Here is a 20147-nt window from a genome sequence, read left to right as displayed (position 1 = left end):
TCGACTAAAGATAGCCGTCGTGAGCTCTGCTGACTCTGCAACAAGGGGTAATTACCGGTTTAGGGGTATTTACTTGTGTTAACTCCATTGCGGGGGGAGCAGGGAGAGGAGACTATGGAGGGTAGGGGTTTTTATTAGAAAGAGGTTTAGTTCTCCTTTAAATAACACTCTATGGTAAAGGGAGGGTCCATATTCCATTGCTTTCTGGATAACAGATTTCCAGAATAGTGATTCCCCCCATTAATCCAGACGGGGAGTTTTTGGAATCAGTTTTTCTCTGTTAATTGCTTATTGGGATAACAGGTATATGTTCATCGGATGGAACGAGTGTGTTTATGTAGCGAAATGCGTGATCATTACTTATAGAGTTTATTACTCCCTCCGCGAGCGTCCGTGTTTATACTCTACAGCAATGCTGCGTCGGTTCCTAAACTGAGCGGATGAGAAGCCGGTGATTCTAGCCTCCCCCCTCCTCCTGGATTGGATCGCTAATTCCTCTCTCATTGGGAACCACAAAGTACATTGTAAATAACTTGTGCGCCCGGCGCTACCCACTAAAACATCTCAGCGGCACAGACATAATTTGGAGTAATTACCAGCACCCCCGGGAACAGCAACAGGCTGGATGGACCATATGTGCTAGTTTAGGTTTTCTGACACTATTATGATTTTGTTTTCTGCTCTGCAGTTGTTTTTGTCTTTTTTGTTTCATAAATTTCCCGTACCCTGCTTGTTCCCCTAGTGATAAGTTAAAGGGGCTGTGAACCCAAATTTTGCTTAAAGGGGTTGTTCAGCTTCAAACAACTAGTTGGATAGTTCAGATAGATCACCAGAAATAAAGACTTTTTCCAATTACATTCTATTTTCTATGTGTTACCGTTTTTCTAATATTGAAGCGTAAAGTGTCATTTTTCACCTTCTGAAGCAGCTCTGGGAGGGAGGGTCGCCGACCCTGTAAACTGTTTTAAATTGATACATTTAGGGGCCCATTTACTTAGCTCGAGTGAAGGAATAGAGGGAAAAAAACTTCGAATTATTTTTTTTGCTACTTCGACCTTCGACTACGACTTCGAATCGAACGATTAAAACTAAAAATCGTTTGACTATTCGACCATTCGATAGTCAAAGTACTGTCTCTTTAAAAAAAAACTTCGACCCCCTAGTTCGCCACCTATAAGCTACCGAAGTCAATGTTAGCCTATGGGGAAGGTCCCCATAGGCTTAGCTATATTTTTTTGGTCAAACAAAAATCGTTCGATCAATGGATCAATTGAACGATTCAAAGGATTTAATCGAACATTTTTTCGTTCGATTGAACGAATAGCGCTAAATCCTTTAACTTCGATATTCGAAGGATTTAACTTCGACAGTCGAATATCGAGGGTTAATTAACCCTCGATATTCGACCTTAAGTAAATTTGCCCCTAAGTTGATCCATTTGTTATCTTTGTCCCTGCTGAGCAGAATCTCTGGGTTTCATTACAGGCAGCTGTTAGAATTGATACAATAGTTGCTGATACTCCAGAGATGCTGCTGAGAAATAATGTATCAACTAAGGGGCACATTTACTTAGCTCAAGTGAAGGATTAGAAGGAAAAATACTTCGAATTCATATTTTTTTGGCTGCTTCGACCATCGAATTGGCTACGACTTTGAATCGAACAATTCAAACTAAAAATCGTTCGAGTATTCGATAGTCGTAGTACTGTCTCTTTAAAAAAAACTTCGACCACCTACTTTGCCACCTAAAACCTACCGAGCACCAATGTTAGCCTATGGGGAAGGTCCCCATAGGCTTTCTAGGCAATTTGTGATCGAAGGAATATCGTTCGATCGATGGATTAAAATCCTTCGAATCGTTCGATCCGAATTGCGGTAAATCCTTCGACTTCGATATTCAAAGTCGAAGGATTTAACTTCGATGGTCGAATATCGAGGGTTAATTAGCCCTCGATATTCGAACCATAGTATAAATGTGCCCCTAAATGTTGCAAAATAGAATCTGCACCTCAATTACTGAGCTGCCAGACTCAAACACCAGAGACACAAACATTCAACTTTAAACTTAGATTTTGAAAAAACAATAAAAAATAAATAGTAATTAAGTAATTGAAAAAAGTATTTATTTCTGGGGAACAATCTGAAAACAACTCAACTGAAAAAAGTGTTTGGAAGGTGAACAACCACTTTAATAAAATAAAATGAGATTCTAAGCAACGTTCCAACATTTTCAGTGGTTTTAGAGCTATTTGGAAATGTAATTCCTACTGAATGACCCCTTTCTATTCACTGCACCAGTGGATCTGACTGTTGAAGAAATGTAGCAGAAGCCAGGTGAAATGTGTCGTTCTAGATATTATTGAAACTATGGGATCAGTGTTTTCCTATGCAGGTCTGGGACCTATTATCCAGAATGGGTTTCCAGATAATGGATCTTACTGTAATTTGGATCTTCGTACCTTAAGTCTACTAGAAAATCATGTAAACATTAAATAAACCCAATAGGCTGGTTTTGCTTCCAATAAGGATTAATTATATCTCAGCTGGGATCAAGTACAAGTTACTGTTTTATTATTACACAGAAAAAGGAAACAGCTTTTTAAAAATTGGATTATTTGCATAAAATGGAGTCTATGGGAGATGGCATTTCCGTAATTTTGGCGCTTTCTGGATAACGGGTGTCCGTATAAAGTATCCCACACCTGTACTATTTTATTATTATAGAGAAAAAGGAAATCCTTTTAAAAACTTGTATTATTTGGATAAAATTGGATCTATGGGAGATGGCTATCCTGTAATTCAGAGCTTTCTGGATAACAGGTGTCTGGATAACAGATCCCATAGCTGTACTATTTTATTATGATAGAGAAAAAGAAAATAATTTAAAAGTAATAATAAGACCAGCCGTAGACTTTCTGAGAATGAGATTGTCTTCGTTATAATGAATGTTACATTAGGGTTAATTGGCTTTGCTTCGTTTAATCCAGGCTACAGTTTAATAAGCATTAGGGCAAATACTGTAAATCACCTGGTTATTTTACCAGTTCGGGAAAAAGTAAAGGAAAAAAAAACCCAGAGTTTTGCTGCTGGAGTTTATGATAGGACAGATCTAATCACAGACATAAATAGTATATGAGAGAGAGTGCGGCCGAGGAGCATCATTTCTCCCGCACTGAATTCACTTGCTCGTCTGGAATAAGCAGGTAATTTGCTGCCCGGCTCCCATAACACTCATTAAGCCAGAGTTCACTTTGCTTTGCCCTCTCTATCATCAGCTTAATATTTTCTTCAGACACTTGTTGTAGATGCTTTTAAATGAGCGTTTAATACACTGAGAATGTACTAGAGGGGAGCGAGTTCAAACGGTATGTGCTCTTTTGCAAAAACAACTTACAAAAAGGTAATTATCTGCAATAACAGTCTTTTGCTCGTGATTGGTAAATAGGTGAAGAAAACACCGGCAATAGAGGAACTGCAAGTATAAAGTGGTTTTATTGAAATTACTTCTTCTAGATAAATATTTTAGTGTGATGCCTCCTGGTCTTGTGCCCCACAGTATGATTTTACACAACAATCTGTCTGTCCATTCTTTATCTACAGGCTACGGTCATGCTTGAGATCATAGTCCATCAGGTCCTGTTTTTCTCCAGTCTGTCATCCTCTATCTACTCTCATCCCATATCATGTCCTCCAGTTTTTACCTCAGTCATGTGTTATCTCCCAACTCCTATCTACCCCAGGTTGTGTTATTTCCCAGCTCCTATCTACCCCAGGTTGTGTTATCCCCCAGCTCCTGTCTACCCCAGGTTGTGTTATCCCCCAGCTCCTATCTACCCCAGGTTGTGTTATCCCCCAGCTCCTATCTACCCCAGGTTGTGTTATCCCCCAGCTCCTATCTACCCCAGGTTGTGTTATCCCCCAGCTCCTATCTACCTCAGGTTGTGTTATCCCCCAGCTCCTATCTACCCCAGGTTGTGTTATCCCCCAGCTCCTATCTACCCCAGGTTGTGTTATCCCCCAGCTCCTATCTACCCCAGGTTGTGTTATCTCCCAGCTGCTATCTACCCCAGGTTGTGTTATCCCCCAGCTCCTATCTACCCCAGGTTGTGTTATTTCCCAGCTCCTATCTACCCCAGGTTGTGTTTTCCCCCAGCTCCTATCTACCCCAGGTAATATGTGATTACACTAAGAGAGCCTATGGAATCATTCACAGGAAGCATCACTATAACTGACTGTGTACATTATTTCTGGAGAGAGAATAAGTCGATAGACCTTACAATAAACAAAATCTTAAGGGAAATTAGTTTTATTAAGATTAATGAGATCCAGAAACAAGTGTGAATGAGAAATATTGGATGAACTTGGATTTCTCTTGGACCAGGTTGTGTTGTCCACCAGCTCCTATCTACCCCAGGTTGCATTACATAGTTACATAGTTACATAGTTAAATTGGGTTGAAAAAAGACAAAGTCCATGAAGTTCAACCCCTCCAAATGAAAACCCAGCATCCTAACACACACCCCTCCATACCCTCACATAAATTATATATATACCTATATCTACAGTACTAACTATAGTGTTTAGTAAAGAGTGTTGTCCACCAGCTCCAATCTACCCCAGATAGTGTTGTCCACCAGCTCTGTGAAAGTTCTCATTCATCCAGATCATGGTATATCTATAATAAGTCAAATCAACTGGACTTGCTGTATTTTTTCTCTTAAAGATGTTTTGCTAGTCAGGCAACAGGCTTTCTTGATTTCCCGCTAGAATTCACGAAAAGCTGGAAAATTCTCGAAAAATCTTGAAATCGGAAAGTTCACGAAAAAAATTGGGAAATTCGAATGTTTTCACGAAAAAAACTTGAAATTCGGACGTTTTCACGAAAAAATCATTCAATTCAAAAGTTTTCAAAAAAAATCAAGCAATTCATACGTTTTCACAAAAAAAACTAGCAATTCGTACGTTTTCACAAAATTGCGCTCTCTGCGCCAGAAACCGGAAATTCGGCTGTTAAAGTACCAGGAGCAACATTTTTGCCGTCTCTGGAACCTAGTGTGGCGCTGCCGTCTGAGACGAGTTACTCAACTCACCTCATTGGCGGAGCGCCCCTGGCACCATCTACTGTCTCTCTCCTTTGTCATTTTGTATCTGCCAACTCCTTTTTTTCCCAGTGTATCATTGATCAGCATGTTGGTTATCTAACATCTTATGTCTCCCCTAATGTTCTACCCCAGTCCTTGTATCTCCAAGTGTTTAATCTCCACTAGCTCTTGTTAAACTACACAAACTAGTGTTTTCTGCTGTCTTTTCCACTTGACCATCTTGCTTTACTGTAGTCAAGGTCTTCTACTAAACTTCTGTTCTGTGACATCATTAATATATACAGACGACACCGGCTATTGCCTGTATCCCCCCCCCCCTATTAAACACAACCCTGTAGTAGATAGTAATGAAGGAAATGTATTTGAACCAAGGGACCAGATTATCATCAAGCATTAAGACTTTATTGACTTCTTCTCTTTACGTTGCCCAACAGAAGATCTTCATCTGCCCACAGGAGACAATGAAACTTCACCGAGTGTGGGAAGGAATTCCAACTTTATTTTGGTCACAGAGGAGTCAAAAATCTTGATAAACATGGGCAAAATGTGGAATCAAAATTGGTCAAAGTTATTCTCTAGAAGTGATGGGATTAAACATCTCCTTTTAAATTGAAGTGAAGTGCTGGGTAAGCATGAAACGCGTTAGGCTAATTTATAGCTGTTAATAGGATGAATTTTTTTTTAATTTTAACTTTAAGTGGTGCCAGAGTATAGATTTAATTTGTGAATTACCTCTTTTGGTCACTAAAGAATCTCTATGCACTTTTGCATTGGACTTATAGACTTTTAATTCTCTTTTGTCGGGATATGTTGGACAAAAACTCGTAAATATTTTCAGATATTTTCAAAGCTTTATAAATAGGCCATCCATTTTTTTCTTCTCCTGCTCTCTTTCCTTACTGCCCCCTTTACTTTACTTTTGCCATTTTCTCCTACTAAACCTACTATCCTTCTGCACTGTGAGGGTGCTACTAGGTGGGGGAGACCACCGCTATCTACCTGTTTGTAATCCCAGCTCTGTGCTTCGTAATGCAATGGCTGCATCCCAAATTAGCAAGCCACCGTAAGTAAGAAATAAATAGCCCTGCTATGTATCATGGTCGGGAGAAAGAAAATATTACAAAGAGGAAGCCATTACAATGAAGAGCAGCAGAAAGTTATTAGAATGTAATGTTTAAGAGCGGAGAAGAGTTCATTACTGTTGGAGGGAAAGCCATTTATCACGGGCGCTCTTTAAGAAGTCATAGTGTAGTAATAAGCTCGTTCATTTAGCAGACGATTGCATTTATGAAAGCTATAAGTCAGGTGAATGACGCACAGTCAGCTGAGCCGGAGTTTTGTCAGTCCGCATGCAGAATGGACACCATAAAGCATCAAGAAGCGGCTTTTTCCGTCAATTATTTATTAGGGGGGAAAAAACAAGAAATATCGTCGGCGAGGAGGCACAATTGAATCTAATTTGCTAATGCCTTTTTAATGCGTTTAGGACACAGCACTTTCTCGCCATGCCTAATGCAGGAGAGCAACACATGGCTGTTATTGGATTCCCATTACGATGAATTATTGCTACAATATATTTTCACCCAATATCATGTGCCCTGGGGCCGCCATTATTCCAGAGCGTGCTGGAGCAGTCAGCAGATTTGGGAAACCTAAGACAGTGAGCCATCCTTGTTTAGCCGCCTCTGATAACGACGTGACACTATTAACCTTATTTGTGCTTATGGCGCAGGGGTTTGAAGGGAAAATGCTCTTCCCTGACCTTTCAGTCTCCTACTGGATGATTTCAGTTTTAATAACGTACATGCATTTCTACCCCGGCCAATTGTAAAGGGAACAGGCACCCTAATTATTTTCCCTTAAACAGATGATGAAGGACGAGAGCGTCATTTATTGTGAGCATGGAATATTCTGTTTTCTGCCTGTTTGAATAAACACGAGTGGGGGATACCATATTGCAGTGCAATTAATTACTAGCCCCTCTGATACAGTAGTAAATCCTTCCTCAATGTATTCTCCTGCAGCTCTATTCATTATCAGCCCCACTGATGGAGCAGTAGTGATCCATTCCTAATTTATACTCCACCAGCTCTATTCATTATCAGCCCCACTGATGGAGCAGTAGTGATCAGTGATGGACGAATTTCTCCCGTTGCGCCGATGAATTAGCGAATTTCCTGTGAACTCCAAGAAACAACAAAATATTTTAGAAACTCGAAAACTGGTCAATGGGCGTCCAAATAGTGTTGTCGCGTTGTGGTTTTGACATGAGCGACTTATCGGACCCGCCTCCAAAAAACTTTTCGCAAACGTATTCACCGGCGGCGGAACGCAGAAATTCGCTGCAAATTCTCACCAGGCAAATGCATTCGCTCATCACTAGTAGTGATCCATTCTCCAGTGTGTAGTCGCCCCGTTGTGTAACTCTACTGCGTGTGTAACTCTCCTGCGTGTGTAACTCTCCTGCGTGTGTAACTCTCTTGTGTGTAACTCTCCTGCGTGTGTAACTCTCCTGCGTGTGTAACTCTCCTGCGTGTGTAACTCTCTTGTGTGTAACTCTCCTGCGTGTGTAACTCTCCTGCGTGTGTAACTCTCTTGTGTGTAACTCTCCTGCGTGTGTAACTCTCCTGCGTGTGTAACTCTCCTGTGTGTGTAACTCTCCTGCGTGTGTAACTCTCCCGCGTGTGTAACACTCCCGCGTGTGTAACACTCCTGCGTGTGTAACTCTCCTGCGTTTGTAACACTCCTGCGTTTGTAACTCTCCTGCGTGTGTAACTCTCCTGCGTGTGTAGCTCTCCTGCGTTTGTAACGATCCTGTTTGTGTAACGATCCTGCGTGTGTAACTCTCCTGCATGTGTTACTCTCCTGCGTGTGTTACTCTCCTGCGTGTGTAACTTTCCTGCGTGTGTAACACTCCCGTGTGTGTAACTCTCCTGTGTGTGTAACACTCTTGCGTTTAACTCTCCTGCGTGTGTAACTCTCCCGCGTGTGTAATACTCCTGCGTGTGTCACTCTCCTTAAAAAATGAAGACCAATTGGAAACTTGCTCAGAATTATTCATTCTATAACATAGAAGATAACAAAGGTAAAACACCCCTTTAAAATGTTCTTTTGCACTTTTTTTCCTTCTCCTTTTCACTCCAGAGAGTGTACATGCCATGCACATGCCTATGGAACAGAAACCAGCAATTTGTTGGGAGTGTATACATGTATGGGATCCATTATCCTGAAACCCATTATCCAGAAAGCTTCGAATTACGGAAAGGCTGTTTCCCATAGAATCAATTTTATTAGAATAATCCAATTTTTTAAACATGATTTCCTTTTTCTGTGTAATAATAAAACAGCAGCTTGTACTTGATCCCAACTAAGATATAATTAATCCTTATTGGAAGCAAAACCAGTCTATTGGGTTTATTTAATGTTTAAATTGTTTTCTAGATCCGTTATCCGGAAAGGCCCAGGTCCCGAACATTCTGGCTAACAGATCGGATACCTGTATTAGGATGGAATTTAAATTGCTTTGAGAGCTCATTGGGTGAATTTCCCCTTTAAACAGTGAGCTAGACAAGAACATTCTCTTCAAACAGTAAGGGGAGAAGAAGAATTACTTTGTTTATCCCTTTCAGTTCTGACTCCTGAAACGACATAGCACAAGGCTCCTGCTTTAAATAGCACATTCCCAAGTAGCTTTAAACTCGGCGGGGCTCATAGTGATGAGAGCTCCAACCCGGGGAGCAATCAGGTAATCAGCAACAACATCTCATCTGAGCAACAGGATGATTAAATTGTTAAGGAACGTGAAGTATCATTGAAATAGAGGAAGGGAGAGAGATGCTTAGGCACGGGTTGCTGTTTGCCATCTAGGTAAATACCGAATTATTGATCTTGCATGATTTATGCTGCCACTCCCTGAACCCACTGGCTGCTGCCAATGAGATCATAAGCGTTAAAAGTTAATAAATACACGTAAATGTATGAATTTTGTTCCCCAGGTTGCCTATATCCCTATAAAAAAGGGTTAAATGAGTATTAAAGGGATTCTGTCATGATTTTTATGGTGTGGTTTTTATTTCTATATGACACTGTTTACACTGCAAATTATTCACTCTACAATATATAATTGAATTCCTGAACCAGCAAGTGTATTTTTTTAGTTGTTATATTGGTGTGTAGGTGCATCTCAGGTCATTTTGCCTGGTCATGTGCTTTCAGGACAACTTTAGGATGGAACTGCTTTCTGGCAGGCTGTTGTTTCTTCTACTCAATGTAACTGAATGTGTCTCAGTGGGACCTGGATTTTACTATTGAGTGCTGTTCTTAGATCTACCAGGCAGCTGTTATCTTGTGTTACGGAGCTGCTATTTGGTTACCTTCCCATTGTTCTGTTGTTAGGCTGCTGGGGGGGGTGATATCACTGCAACTTGCAGTACAGCAGTAAAGAGTGATTGAAGTTTATCAGAGCGCAAGTCACATGACTGGGGGCAGTTGGGAAACTGACAATATTTCTAGCCCCATGTCAGATTTCAAAATTAAATATAAAAAAATCTGTTTGCTCTTTTGATAAATCAATTTCAGAAGTCTGCGGGACTAACACTATTAACTGATGCGTTAACATTTTTTTCCCATGACAGTATTCCTTTAAAGGAGAAGGAAAGGTTAAAACTAAGTAAGCCTTATCAGAAAGGCCTATATAAATATACCAGTAAACCCTCAAAGTAATGCTGCTCTAAGTCCTCTGTCAAAAGAAACACAACATTTCTTTCCTTCTATTGTGTACTCATGGGCTTCTGTATCAGACTTCCTGTTTTCAGCTTAAACCGCCTTTCCCCGGGCGTGAGCATGCTCAGTTTGTTCCTCTCCTCCCCCCTCCCTTCTCTGCTGTAATATGAGCCCAGAGCTATAAGTGAGCAGGGAGAGACTCAGGGCAAGTTATGTCACACCAAGCAAATATGGCAGCTCCTATCCTAAACAAAAAAGAGAGCTTCTAGAGCTTTTTACTCAGGTATGGTAAAACATTCTACAGAATAAATATAGCATTCTAACTATTGCAGCTAATCTACTGGCAATATAATGCCTCCGTAGCTTTCCTTCTCCTTTAATATCATATATTTATATAGTGCTGGATCCACAGTGAAGCCCCTAAGTCTGTTGCAGGTTCATATGTGTCTGTTCCATCAAACCAAACTGATATTAATGCTATAGCCCAGACAGCGCGACAGTGTCAGGAGAAATGTGGGAAGCTATTTAGATTTTCACAATAACATGGTGTCATTTTGATGGGGGGGGTAATAGAGAAGGACGACGGAATGATCCCATACAACTGGCAGAATGCACGGCAATAACCATTTCTGCTGCGTTGACCTTGGCCTTCTATTCAATCAATAGAGAACTCCAGTGAAAAACTTAATGCATTGAGCGCCACCGAAGATTAAAATGCGTTGGCGAAATCTCCAGGCTCTAGTGCCTTTTCTTCAAATCCAGCGGCCGCGTTCCCTGTTCAATATACCACTTGTTCCCGAGGGTCTTAAAAAAATTAACAGCACATCGCGGTGGAGTGTTTAATGGCCTCGTTAGAACCTCTCCACTTTTAATTAGCAAGGGTCATGGTCACCCGAGTCTTCTGCAAAGAAGAGCTCTTCAGCCATTAAGTGCATTGATTATTATCGCGTATAAAGGATTAATGCGATGGCGGTGAACAAGGATAGTTGTGCGTCATGGAGCACTTGTGTGCGTGGGAGACCCTTTACTGACGTCTTTTGAAAGGTGTAGCCACACATTCATACAATTGCATAAAACAGTGCCCCTTGTGGCCTGAGTATCAAAGTTCAGATTTACTGCAAAAACTGCTCCAGCATTAGACTGGGATGTCAGGGGCCCACCAGAAAACCTTCAACATCCCTTTAGTAGACATATCTACAAATAAAAATAATACGTTAAGTTTATTAGTTAAAAGGACACAAATGCGCTGCATATATCCTTAAGGGATGGATGCGACCCTTGGAAACTTAGCAGGGAGGATCTTGGTCCCCCAGTTTCTATTAGGCTCTGCTCCATTTAGGAAAATACAAAAATAAAGTTGTAGTGTGATTGGTCCTATAGATTAAGCAAATATTTCATAAGAATGTTTTAATGTATAATTACAGCTATTAACCAATTCTTTATACATTAAAGTTCAGACCTGGTCCGTTTATCTGTTTTTATCTTGTGATGTAAACATTTTACTGTTATTAATAAGATATGTCATATTTATGACTGTATGTTCTATTTAAAAAAAAAAAAAAAAAATTTCAATAAAAAATATTGAAACCTAAACACAACTTTATAGTAGATCACAATGAAGGAAATGTATTTGAAGCAGATTGTCATCAAGCATTAAGACTTTATTGACTTCTTCTCTTTACGTTGCCCAAGCGAAGATCTTCATCAGCCCGCAGAGGAGACAATAGAACTTTGCCAAGCGTGGGATGGAATTCCAACTTTATTTTTGTCATAAAGGAGTTTGATAAACATGGGCAAAATGTGGAATCAAAATTGGTCAAAGTTATTCTCTAGAAGTGATGGAAGAAAACATCTCCTTTTAAGTCTAAGTGAAGCGCTGGGTAAGCATGAAACGCGTTAGGATATCATATAGCTGTTAATGGGTTGAAATTGATTTTAATTTTAACTTTAAGTGGTGCCAAAGTATATATTTAATTTGTTAATTTGTTAATTACCTCTTTTGGTCCCTAAAGGATCTCAATGCACTTTTGCATTGGACTTATAGACTAAACTAAGATGCAAAGTTGGACAAGAACTGGTAATAGTTAGAATTTCAAATATTTTCAAAGCTTTATAATTAGGCCACACATTTTTTTTCTTCTCCTGCTCTCTTTCCTTACTTGTTTTTCCCCCCTAAAAACTACTGCAGCATTAGACTGGGATGCCAGGGGCCCACCAGAAAACCTTTGAGCGTAGGCCCACTCTCCAACTATTGTTCCTTCATTAACTTATTCTCTTAGTGGTTAGGGGTTGTCTCCTTTTGAGTTAACTTGTGGTGTGATGTGGAGAGTGATATTCTGAGACAATTTGCTATTGGTTTTCATTTTTTATTATTTGTGTATTTTAAGTTATTTTGTGTTTTTTTTTTAATTCAGCAGCTCCCCAGTTTGCAATTTCAGCAACCATGCATTGATTTGAATGAGAGACTGGGATAGGAATAGGAGAGGGATAGAATAGAAAGATAAGCAATGAAAAAAGTAGCAATAACAATACATTTGATTTTTAGATGGTGGTCGGTGACCCCCATTTGAAAGCTGGAGAGAGTCAGAAAAAGAAGAATTACGAAAAACTAGAAAACAATAAATAATGAAGAGCAATTGAAAAGTTGCTTAGAATTGGTCATTCTATAACATACTGAAAGTTAACTTAAAGGTGAACAGTCCCTTTAAACATGTCTTCTTACATGCAATCATCTTTTTGTGCCTCCATCTCTTCTCTTTGTTCTCATAAAGAAATGGGGGAATGGGTGTGCTGTAGAAGTACAAGGTAATTGTCGGGTGAGCAAGAGGGCACACCGGAAATTTTAGTCCGACACTGTGCTACTAATAAGGTGTGGCCTTAGGGTTGCCGCCTGCCAAATTTTCCAGATTAGGAAAACCATGCAGGATTTCCTATGATTGATGCGGTGACCGCCCAATCGCTACTAACATCATGGTCCCGCCCCCTGCCATGTCACAGCCCTGCCCGGATTACACCGGGTGAAAAGGTGGCAACCCTATGTGGCCTTTTATCAGCACAGATATTCCTCTATACTAAGCACAATTCGGCAGGAGCACTCATTACATGTCCTCATAGCCTGTACAGAGAGATACCATAAGAATAAACCAGCATATGGTTTATGCTTTAAAGGGGACCTTTCAATCAGACATAAAAATCTGTATAATAAAAGTCCTTTTCAAATTAAACATGAAATCAAAATTCTTTTTTTTTTATTAAAGCATTCATAGCTGTTGTAAACTCATTTAAAAATCTCAGCTGTCAATCAAATATTGTCTGCCCCTCCTCTATGCCTTAGGCAATTACTTTCACTTTCCATTCAGCACTTCCTACATGTCACTGCTCTCCCCACATTCCCCCATTCTCTTCACCATTTAATTGTGTAACCAGGACATGGGGATGGACATCAGGTCCCCTATTCTGGTGCACAAACAAGATTCTGAGATGATACAAGACTTGCCTTAAAGTGATACTAACACTAAAAAATGAATTTTGGCATATGAATGTACATTAAATGTTTCCTATAGGTCATGTTGATAATTTTTTGCTGAGAGGTTTGTTTTTGTATATAATTGTTAGTTGAAGTTCCTAAGCCTGACTCTCTGACACTCTGACTTTGCCAACCTGACTGTCCCATCTCAGCCTGTTAGTTACAGTTTCTAATGCTAACGGACTCCTGCTGAACAAATACGGCAGCCCCCTCATACAGGAACATGGGGGATCAGACAGGTAATGTAAAAGCATCATGCAAATACTTTATGGCAAAGTTAGAAGTAGCTTGCAAAGCCAATATTATAAAAGATGTAAAAAAAAGTTTAATTTCAGGTGTCAGTATCTCTTTAATAACAGTGTCCACAAAATGGCTGCTGCCTGCTTGCTATAATTATGAATTCCCAGACTTATGGAAACACGATTCGAATAATTTATAAAGTGTAATTAAAGTTAATTTTGCTTGACTTAAATTATAAAATAGGATTCGGAATAATTTTTTTGGGTGACGGGTCCCCTTTAATAATCAATATTCAGCAGGGATATCGAAGGTATGATGGTACATACAGTATCCCTATTCCACATCTCAGAAACAGAATAAGTGTTATTAGCACAGAGCTGCCTTGGGCTTCACTGTACACAAACCATAAAGCAGGTATTTGCGGAATAAGCCCAATGTAACGACAAGAAAGCAAATAAAAGGAAACATTTGTTTGGCTATAAAGTCTTTTTTTTAAGCTCCTCCATCTGAATCACAGCGCATTGATGGTAAATATTACGTTATTTTTTTTACAATGGCAACATCGTATTAAGGTAATACAGGGGGATTCTGCTCCGTGCCGAGCCGGGTGTCGTACGCACATATCCACATTAATGCGCTTTCAGGAGTAAGAATGCCACAGGAATGAATGTTATACTAATGGGAAAGTAGTTCTGTTGGACGGTGACAATAATGCAAAAGCCAGGGAATTCAGACATATCAACCCACTAACTGTCTAAAATGCTCAGCTAATTTTAATATTTTACTATGGGGCAGTGTCGGACTGGGGTGCCAGGAGCCCACCAGAAAACCTTAGGCTGAGGGCCCACTTTCCAAACTACTATACCTCCTCTCCTCACTCAACTTCTTTATTCTCCTAGTCTCTTTTCTTTACATACTATACTCTATTCTATCATTATTAAGCCTCTTTGTTCTCATAAAGAAATAGGAAATGACCATGAAATAGGCCAAATGGTTAGAAGCAAGAGGCCCTCCGGGAGTTTTCCTTGTATCCCAGTGGGCCAGTCTGACACTGCTATGCAGAGGTCAGGCTTTTAGATCCCGACCTCCCAGTCTCCCATTTTCTAGTTCCCCAATTCAGTATAAATCTCAATTCATTATGAAATATCAGGTTGGTTTAGCCAGGGCCTGCATTCTAAAATACTGTCCTGAGTCCTCTGGTTTCTGACTATTCCCAAACTCAGTATGAAGTATACTGCACATATATTAGTTATTCCAGTCCAATCACAAGACCCAATGCCCTTGATAGGGTTAAGTTATTGATTAAAGGTACAACTAAGACAAAATGGGCATTTCTTAAATCACTTTATGGGGGAAAACCTCCATAAAATAGTCTTAACAAATTACACTTATGATATTACCATTAATTAGAATAATTAAATCCCAATGCATAACTAGGGATGCAACGATTACAGGATTTGGTTCGGGATTCAGCGAATCCGAGCCTTTCTCAGCAGGATTCAGCTGAATCCATAAGACTCAAGGCTGATGATATATAGATCAAAATCAAATAGGAAAAGGTCAGGGTAGTGCTATCACTCGACTCAGCCAAAGTCTTTGACTCAGTGGAGTGGAAGTATCTATGGGCAGTACTCTTTAAATTTGGCTTCGGATCCAATTTTGTAAACTGGATTCAAATGCTGTACTCAACCCCCACATCGCGAGTCAAAGCAAATGGCACAACATCTAAACCCTTTTCGCTTGCGAGGGGCACAAGGCAGGGATGCCCCCTCTCACCTCTGCTGTTCGCACTAGCCATTGAGCCTCTTGCAATCAAGATACGACAGGCTCCCTCACTTGAGGGTTGGTGCCTGGGACCAGTAAAGGAGAGAATCTCTTTATATGCAGACAACCTATTAGTATACTTAGCAGATGCAGGCCCATCACTTAACACATTAGCCACAATTATAACACATTTTGGAAAACTTTCTGGACTCCAAATTAATTGGGATAAATCTGCGTTATTACTAATAGACCCTACACCTCTCCCTGAGCTACCACAGAACAGTAGACGGCTTTAACATCCACCCTAACCTAAATACCTTTATATCACATAACCTTGATCCAGTGCTAGCGGCCCTCAATACTACACTTCCTGTATGGTCCAAACTACCATTAACTCTTTGGGGGAAATTAACATATTTAAAATGGTATATCTCCCACGATTTCTGTACATATTCCATAATTCACCCATTCATATCCCCAAAAGTTTCTTTAAAACTGTCAATCAAGTCCTGACGCACTTCATATGGGGGGGAAAAACACCCAGGCTGGCCTGGCGTAAACTAAAGAAGGGGGTCTGGGATTACCAGATTTATACCTCTATTACCTAGCCAGTCAACTGCATTATGTTAAATGGTGATTTGACCCAGACCCTTACAACCCAAATACGGATTTCCAAGTGCTGGCCGTGGGATCACTAGAAGGCCTCAGACAAATGCTTAAGTACTTGCCATGGAAATTATACCTAATACCGTAGTATTGTTATGGCATGATTTGTTTTATGTGTATGTTTTATGTTATGAAAAACAATAAAAATGTTATCTTTAAAAAAAATAGGAAAAGGTCACCGAGTTAACTCACCAAGTATGGGAGGAAGTTCAAGTGCGCTGCCCTGAACCTTCAGCTAAGGGAGCAAATCCAAACCATAATGTAGTTGAGCCGGCACTCAAAGGACCATTCCTCCACATAGATGTATAGATGTCATAAAAGTCAAGTATATTTATTTGGTTCTATTAAGGCATGGCCTTACGCGTTTTGTATCACAGCAAATACTTAATCGTAGAGCCTAAACTTAAGAACTAGAGCCTATTATTAAGTATCTGCTGTGATACGAAACGCGTCAGGCCACAGGATTTGGCTGAATCCAGTGGGATCCAGCCAAATCCAGAATCAAAGGGTTTCGGTGCATCCCTAGTAATAAACCATACCATCTCAACGTCAAAAATTGGGACCTTCTATACTGCAGCCAATGATCCCTCTGATTTCATGTGCACTTTTATGAAACCTGAGTGCATAGAGAGGCGGTTGGGTCTGAGCACTAAACAACGTGTTATCACAAAGTTTTTGCTTGCGTATGAGTGCACAACTTGTAAGGAATATTGACCATGCTCCTTACCTGCTTCGACTATACCTAGTCACAGCCAAATAAATTCTGCTCATGCCTTTTTTATACCTAGTCACACTATGCTTTATTAATACTCGTTGGTGTCTCCTGTCTATTCCCTTATATTTCCATCCTTTTGAAGTTTCAGATCTTCGTAGGCCACTATATCAGCCAACACCGCATCAGGCAACAAATCCCACAGTAACATGCTCTGAAATATTGAAAAGCATCCGTTGTGATAGTGGTGGACTCAACCTACAGGAATGTTAGGAACCCTATCACTGTTTTGATGAGAAATTTTCTTGAATTTCTTGTATTTTTCTTGAAGCTGACGTACACATCGTGCATTAAAATGAAGTTGTTCCTATGCCAATTCAATAGGTATTTTTAGTTCTAGTAGCTCAACTCATAGACCTAGAAAATGGCTTTTTGGCAAAATAACCAATATACCTCAGTTCAATTTCTGTTTTAAAAAAATGTCTGACCGCTAATCCCTTCTCTGTGATCAATCCTCAAAAATTAATTTTTGAATGCTTGTTACAGTATATAGGGATGACCTCTTCAAATAATGTAAATAATGTAAATTGCTCACCCTTTGTCTACGATTACCCAGCTGTATAATCCCAAGGTCCCATGCTTCTGGGTTCGCAAACCAGGCATGAATGTTGTAAGAGAAAACACCCTCACCAAAGTAGAAGAGTGGTCCAAGTGCATTGCCCCCAACCCGTAGCTGGAGGTGAAGTGCACTTGAAAACAAAAGTTGGCAAGCACAGCTTTATTTCAGTAAGTTAAAAACATCAACATCCTGACGCGTTTCGTATCAAAGATATATAGTCATAGGCATGGCCGATACGAAATGCGTCAAGATGTTGATTTTTATAATTTGTTGAAATAAAGTTGATCGTTTTGTCCTACGAGTGGAACACGTGGTGCTTGTCAACTTTTGTTTTTGGCAAAATAGGCAAGGTAATTAGTATTGAACATGACCTAAACCATAAATAGTTTCCCGCTGTTCATACCTCCCAAAGGTCCAGATTTAGATGGGACAGTTCCAAATCACAGGCCATCAAAGGGATGGAGCTTACAGGACCAGGACTGTGGCGGAGGTGGAGCTTAAATTGTCCTGATTTACAATATACAGAAATAAGAACTTGGATTGAAATCATCAAAAATAATCTGGGACTCCAAAATTTCATGTAAAAATAGAATTTTTTTATTCAAAGTTACATTTAAAAATACACATGTGTAGACTCCATATTTCTCTGCCTTATGCGTTTCTTACTTCCAGTATTTTTTCATGATCCGTGAATAGGTATCAGTTGGTATGAAACGCGTAAGGCAGAGAGCGATGAGGTCTACACATTTGTACTTTAAAACGTAGCTTTGAACAATATATTTTCTATTTTAGATGACATTATTGGGTCATAGGATATTTTTGATCATTCAAACTCTTGCCCTTTGGTCCACAAGGTTTGTGCTGTTTTTCTTTGGCCTTCGACTGGCCTTATATATATATGTTTACCATGATTAGGAATGAGAACTTGGAAACACAAATTACACAAGATGATAAATCCACTTATTGATGCATTATACAAGGTGATGAGCCTGGAACCACAAGTTTTACGATTTATATATATGGTATCAAGATCAGGACATAAAGAAAAAGAAGGAAAGCCTACTCTGGAAGCGGAAGCTGCAGATGGGTTGCTGGCGATGCTTGTCACGGCGTCACTGCCCACTATTGTAGAGGTGGTGGATGTTGGTGTAGGAAGACGGGATGGTACAATTGGCAAGGGTAAGAGTCCCGGCCTGTTGTTGCCATTGGCTGTGCTGTTGATGTTGCTTGCGTTGACGTGATTCCCGCTGGGGCTCCACTCCCATCGCTCCCACCCGCCGCAAAAATCTCTCTCGAATCGGCTGTGCTGCCGAGACATTGTCCAGGATTCGCTGGAATGGCTTCCTCTTAAAGTTGGAATTTTATAAGAAGTGCCTGAAATGGAATACAACATGGAGTAAGAGATGACATCTGAATTTAAGGAAAAGTAGACAGCCCAGCCCATGGGTCCCTGTTTCAGTGGGAAATACGAGATATATCAGAACAAATGGTGGCCGTAGGACAAGATGGTGAAGGTAAAATTTTAGATATTTTTTTAAATTATTTATCATGTACTGTCTCTTTAAAAATTTGACTTCTAAAACCTGCCGAATTGCTGTTTTAGCCTATGGGGGACCTCCTACAACCTATTTGGAATCAATTGGTGAACTCTGAAAAATGTAAGGTTTTTTGGGGGAAAAACTTTGAATCTTACAATTCGAATGCGCTATTACTTCGATTTGTACGATTCGAATTAGATCGAAAACTGACCTATTCGATCAAAAACTGACCTATTCGGCCAAAAAAAACTTCAATATAATTTCAGGTTGGTCTTTTTAAATTCGAATTTCGAAATTTTTCAAATTCGAATTTCAACCCTTGATAAATCTGCCCCTAAATGTGTAGTCTTACAGAACATTTGCTTTTTAGATGAGGTCAGTGACCCCCATTTGATCGCTGGAAAGCATCAGAAGAAGGCGGCAAATAATTAAAAAACTCTGAAAAATAAATAATGACAACCAATTGAAAATGTGCTTAGAATTGACCATTCTATAACATATTAAAAGTTGACTTAAAGGTGAACCACCTCTTTAAGTAAAATTCACTAGAAATAAAATACAGGTATGGGATCCATTATCCAGAAAGCTCCAAATTATATAATGGCCATATCCCATAGACTCCATTTTATCCAAATAATAAACATTTTTTAAAAATGATTTCCTTTTTCTGTGTAATAAAATAGTAGATTGTACTTGATCCCAACTAAGATATAATCAATCCTTATTGGAAGCAAAACCAGCCTATTGGGTTTATTTAATGTTTATATTATATTTTAGTAGACTAAAGGTATGGAGACCAAAATAATGCAAGATCTACAAAACCCTAGGTTAGAGTCCTGCGCGGGTCCATTTTTTGGGACCCTAACCCGCAACCTGCAATCCGCAACCTGGACCCGCAACCCGCATTCTTACCCGCTTGCACCCGCTACCCGACCCGCAAGTACCTTATCTACAACCCGGACCCGCTGACCATCAAGAATCAGGAAGTGCTGTCATTGTAAACTGGAAGTGATGTCATCGGAAGTAGACGTGACCAGAAAAGTAGTAAATATCGATATTGAGAAGACCCGCGGCCCGACCCGCAACCAGCAAACCCACAGAACTGCCGACCCGCGTCTCTACCCGCACCTGGAAGTTCTACATGCAAACCGCAGGATACAGCAGGTTTTTGCGGGTAACCCGCGGGTACCCGACCCGCTGCAGGACTCTACCCTAGGTCCCATACCTATAATAAAGCAGGTTTAACTTGTTTTTAAAG

General features: G+C 40.0%; 1 protein-coding gene across 2 annotated transcripts in view; it reads right to left on the bottom strand.

The window, feature by feature from the left end:
* LOC108717206 (kelch-like protein 29) overlaps positions 1 to 20147 on the bottom strand; it is a 653541-nt gene that overhangs the window by 321998 nt on the left and 311396 nt on the right. For both annotated transcript variants that reach the window (XM_018264051.2, XM_041563572.1), the window contains one exon: positions 18415 to 18725. In XM_018264051.2, the coding sequence (XP_018119540.1) occupies positions 18415 to 18669 (255 nt within the window). In that variant the 5' untranslated portion in view covers positions 18670 to 18725. The remainder of the gene's footprint in view (positions 1 to 18414; positions 18726 to 20147) is intronic.

This window comes from Xenopus laevis, chromosome 5L, assembly GCF_017654675.1.
Source record: "Xenopus laevis strain J_2021 chromosome 5L, Xenopus_laevis_v10.1, whole genome shotgun sequence".
In the NCBI taxonomy this organism is placed as follows: domain Eukaryota; kingdom Metazoa; phylum Chordata; class Amphibia; order Anura; family Pipidae; genus Xenopus; species Xenopus laevis.
This window is presented reverse-complemented; position numbering and strand designations above follow the sequence as displayed.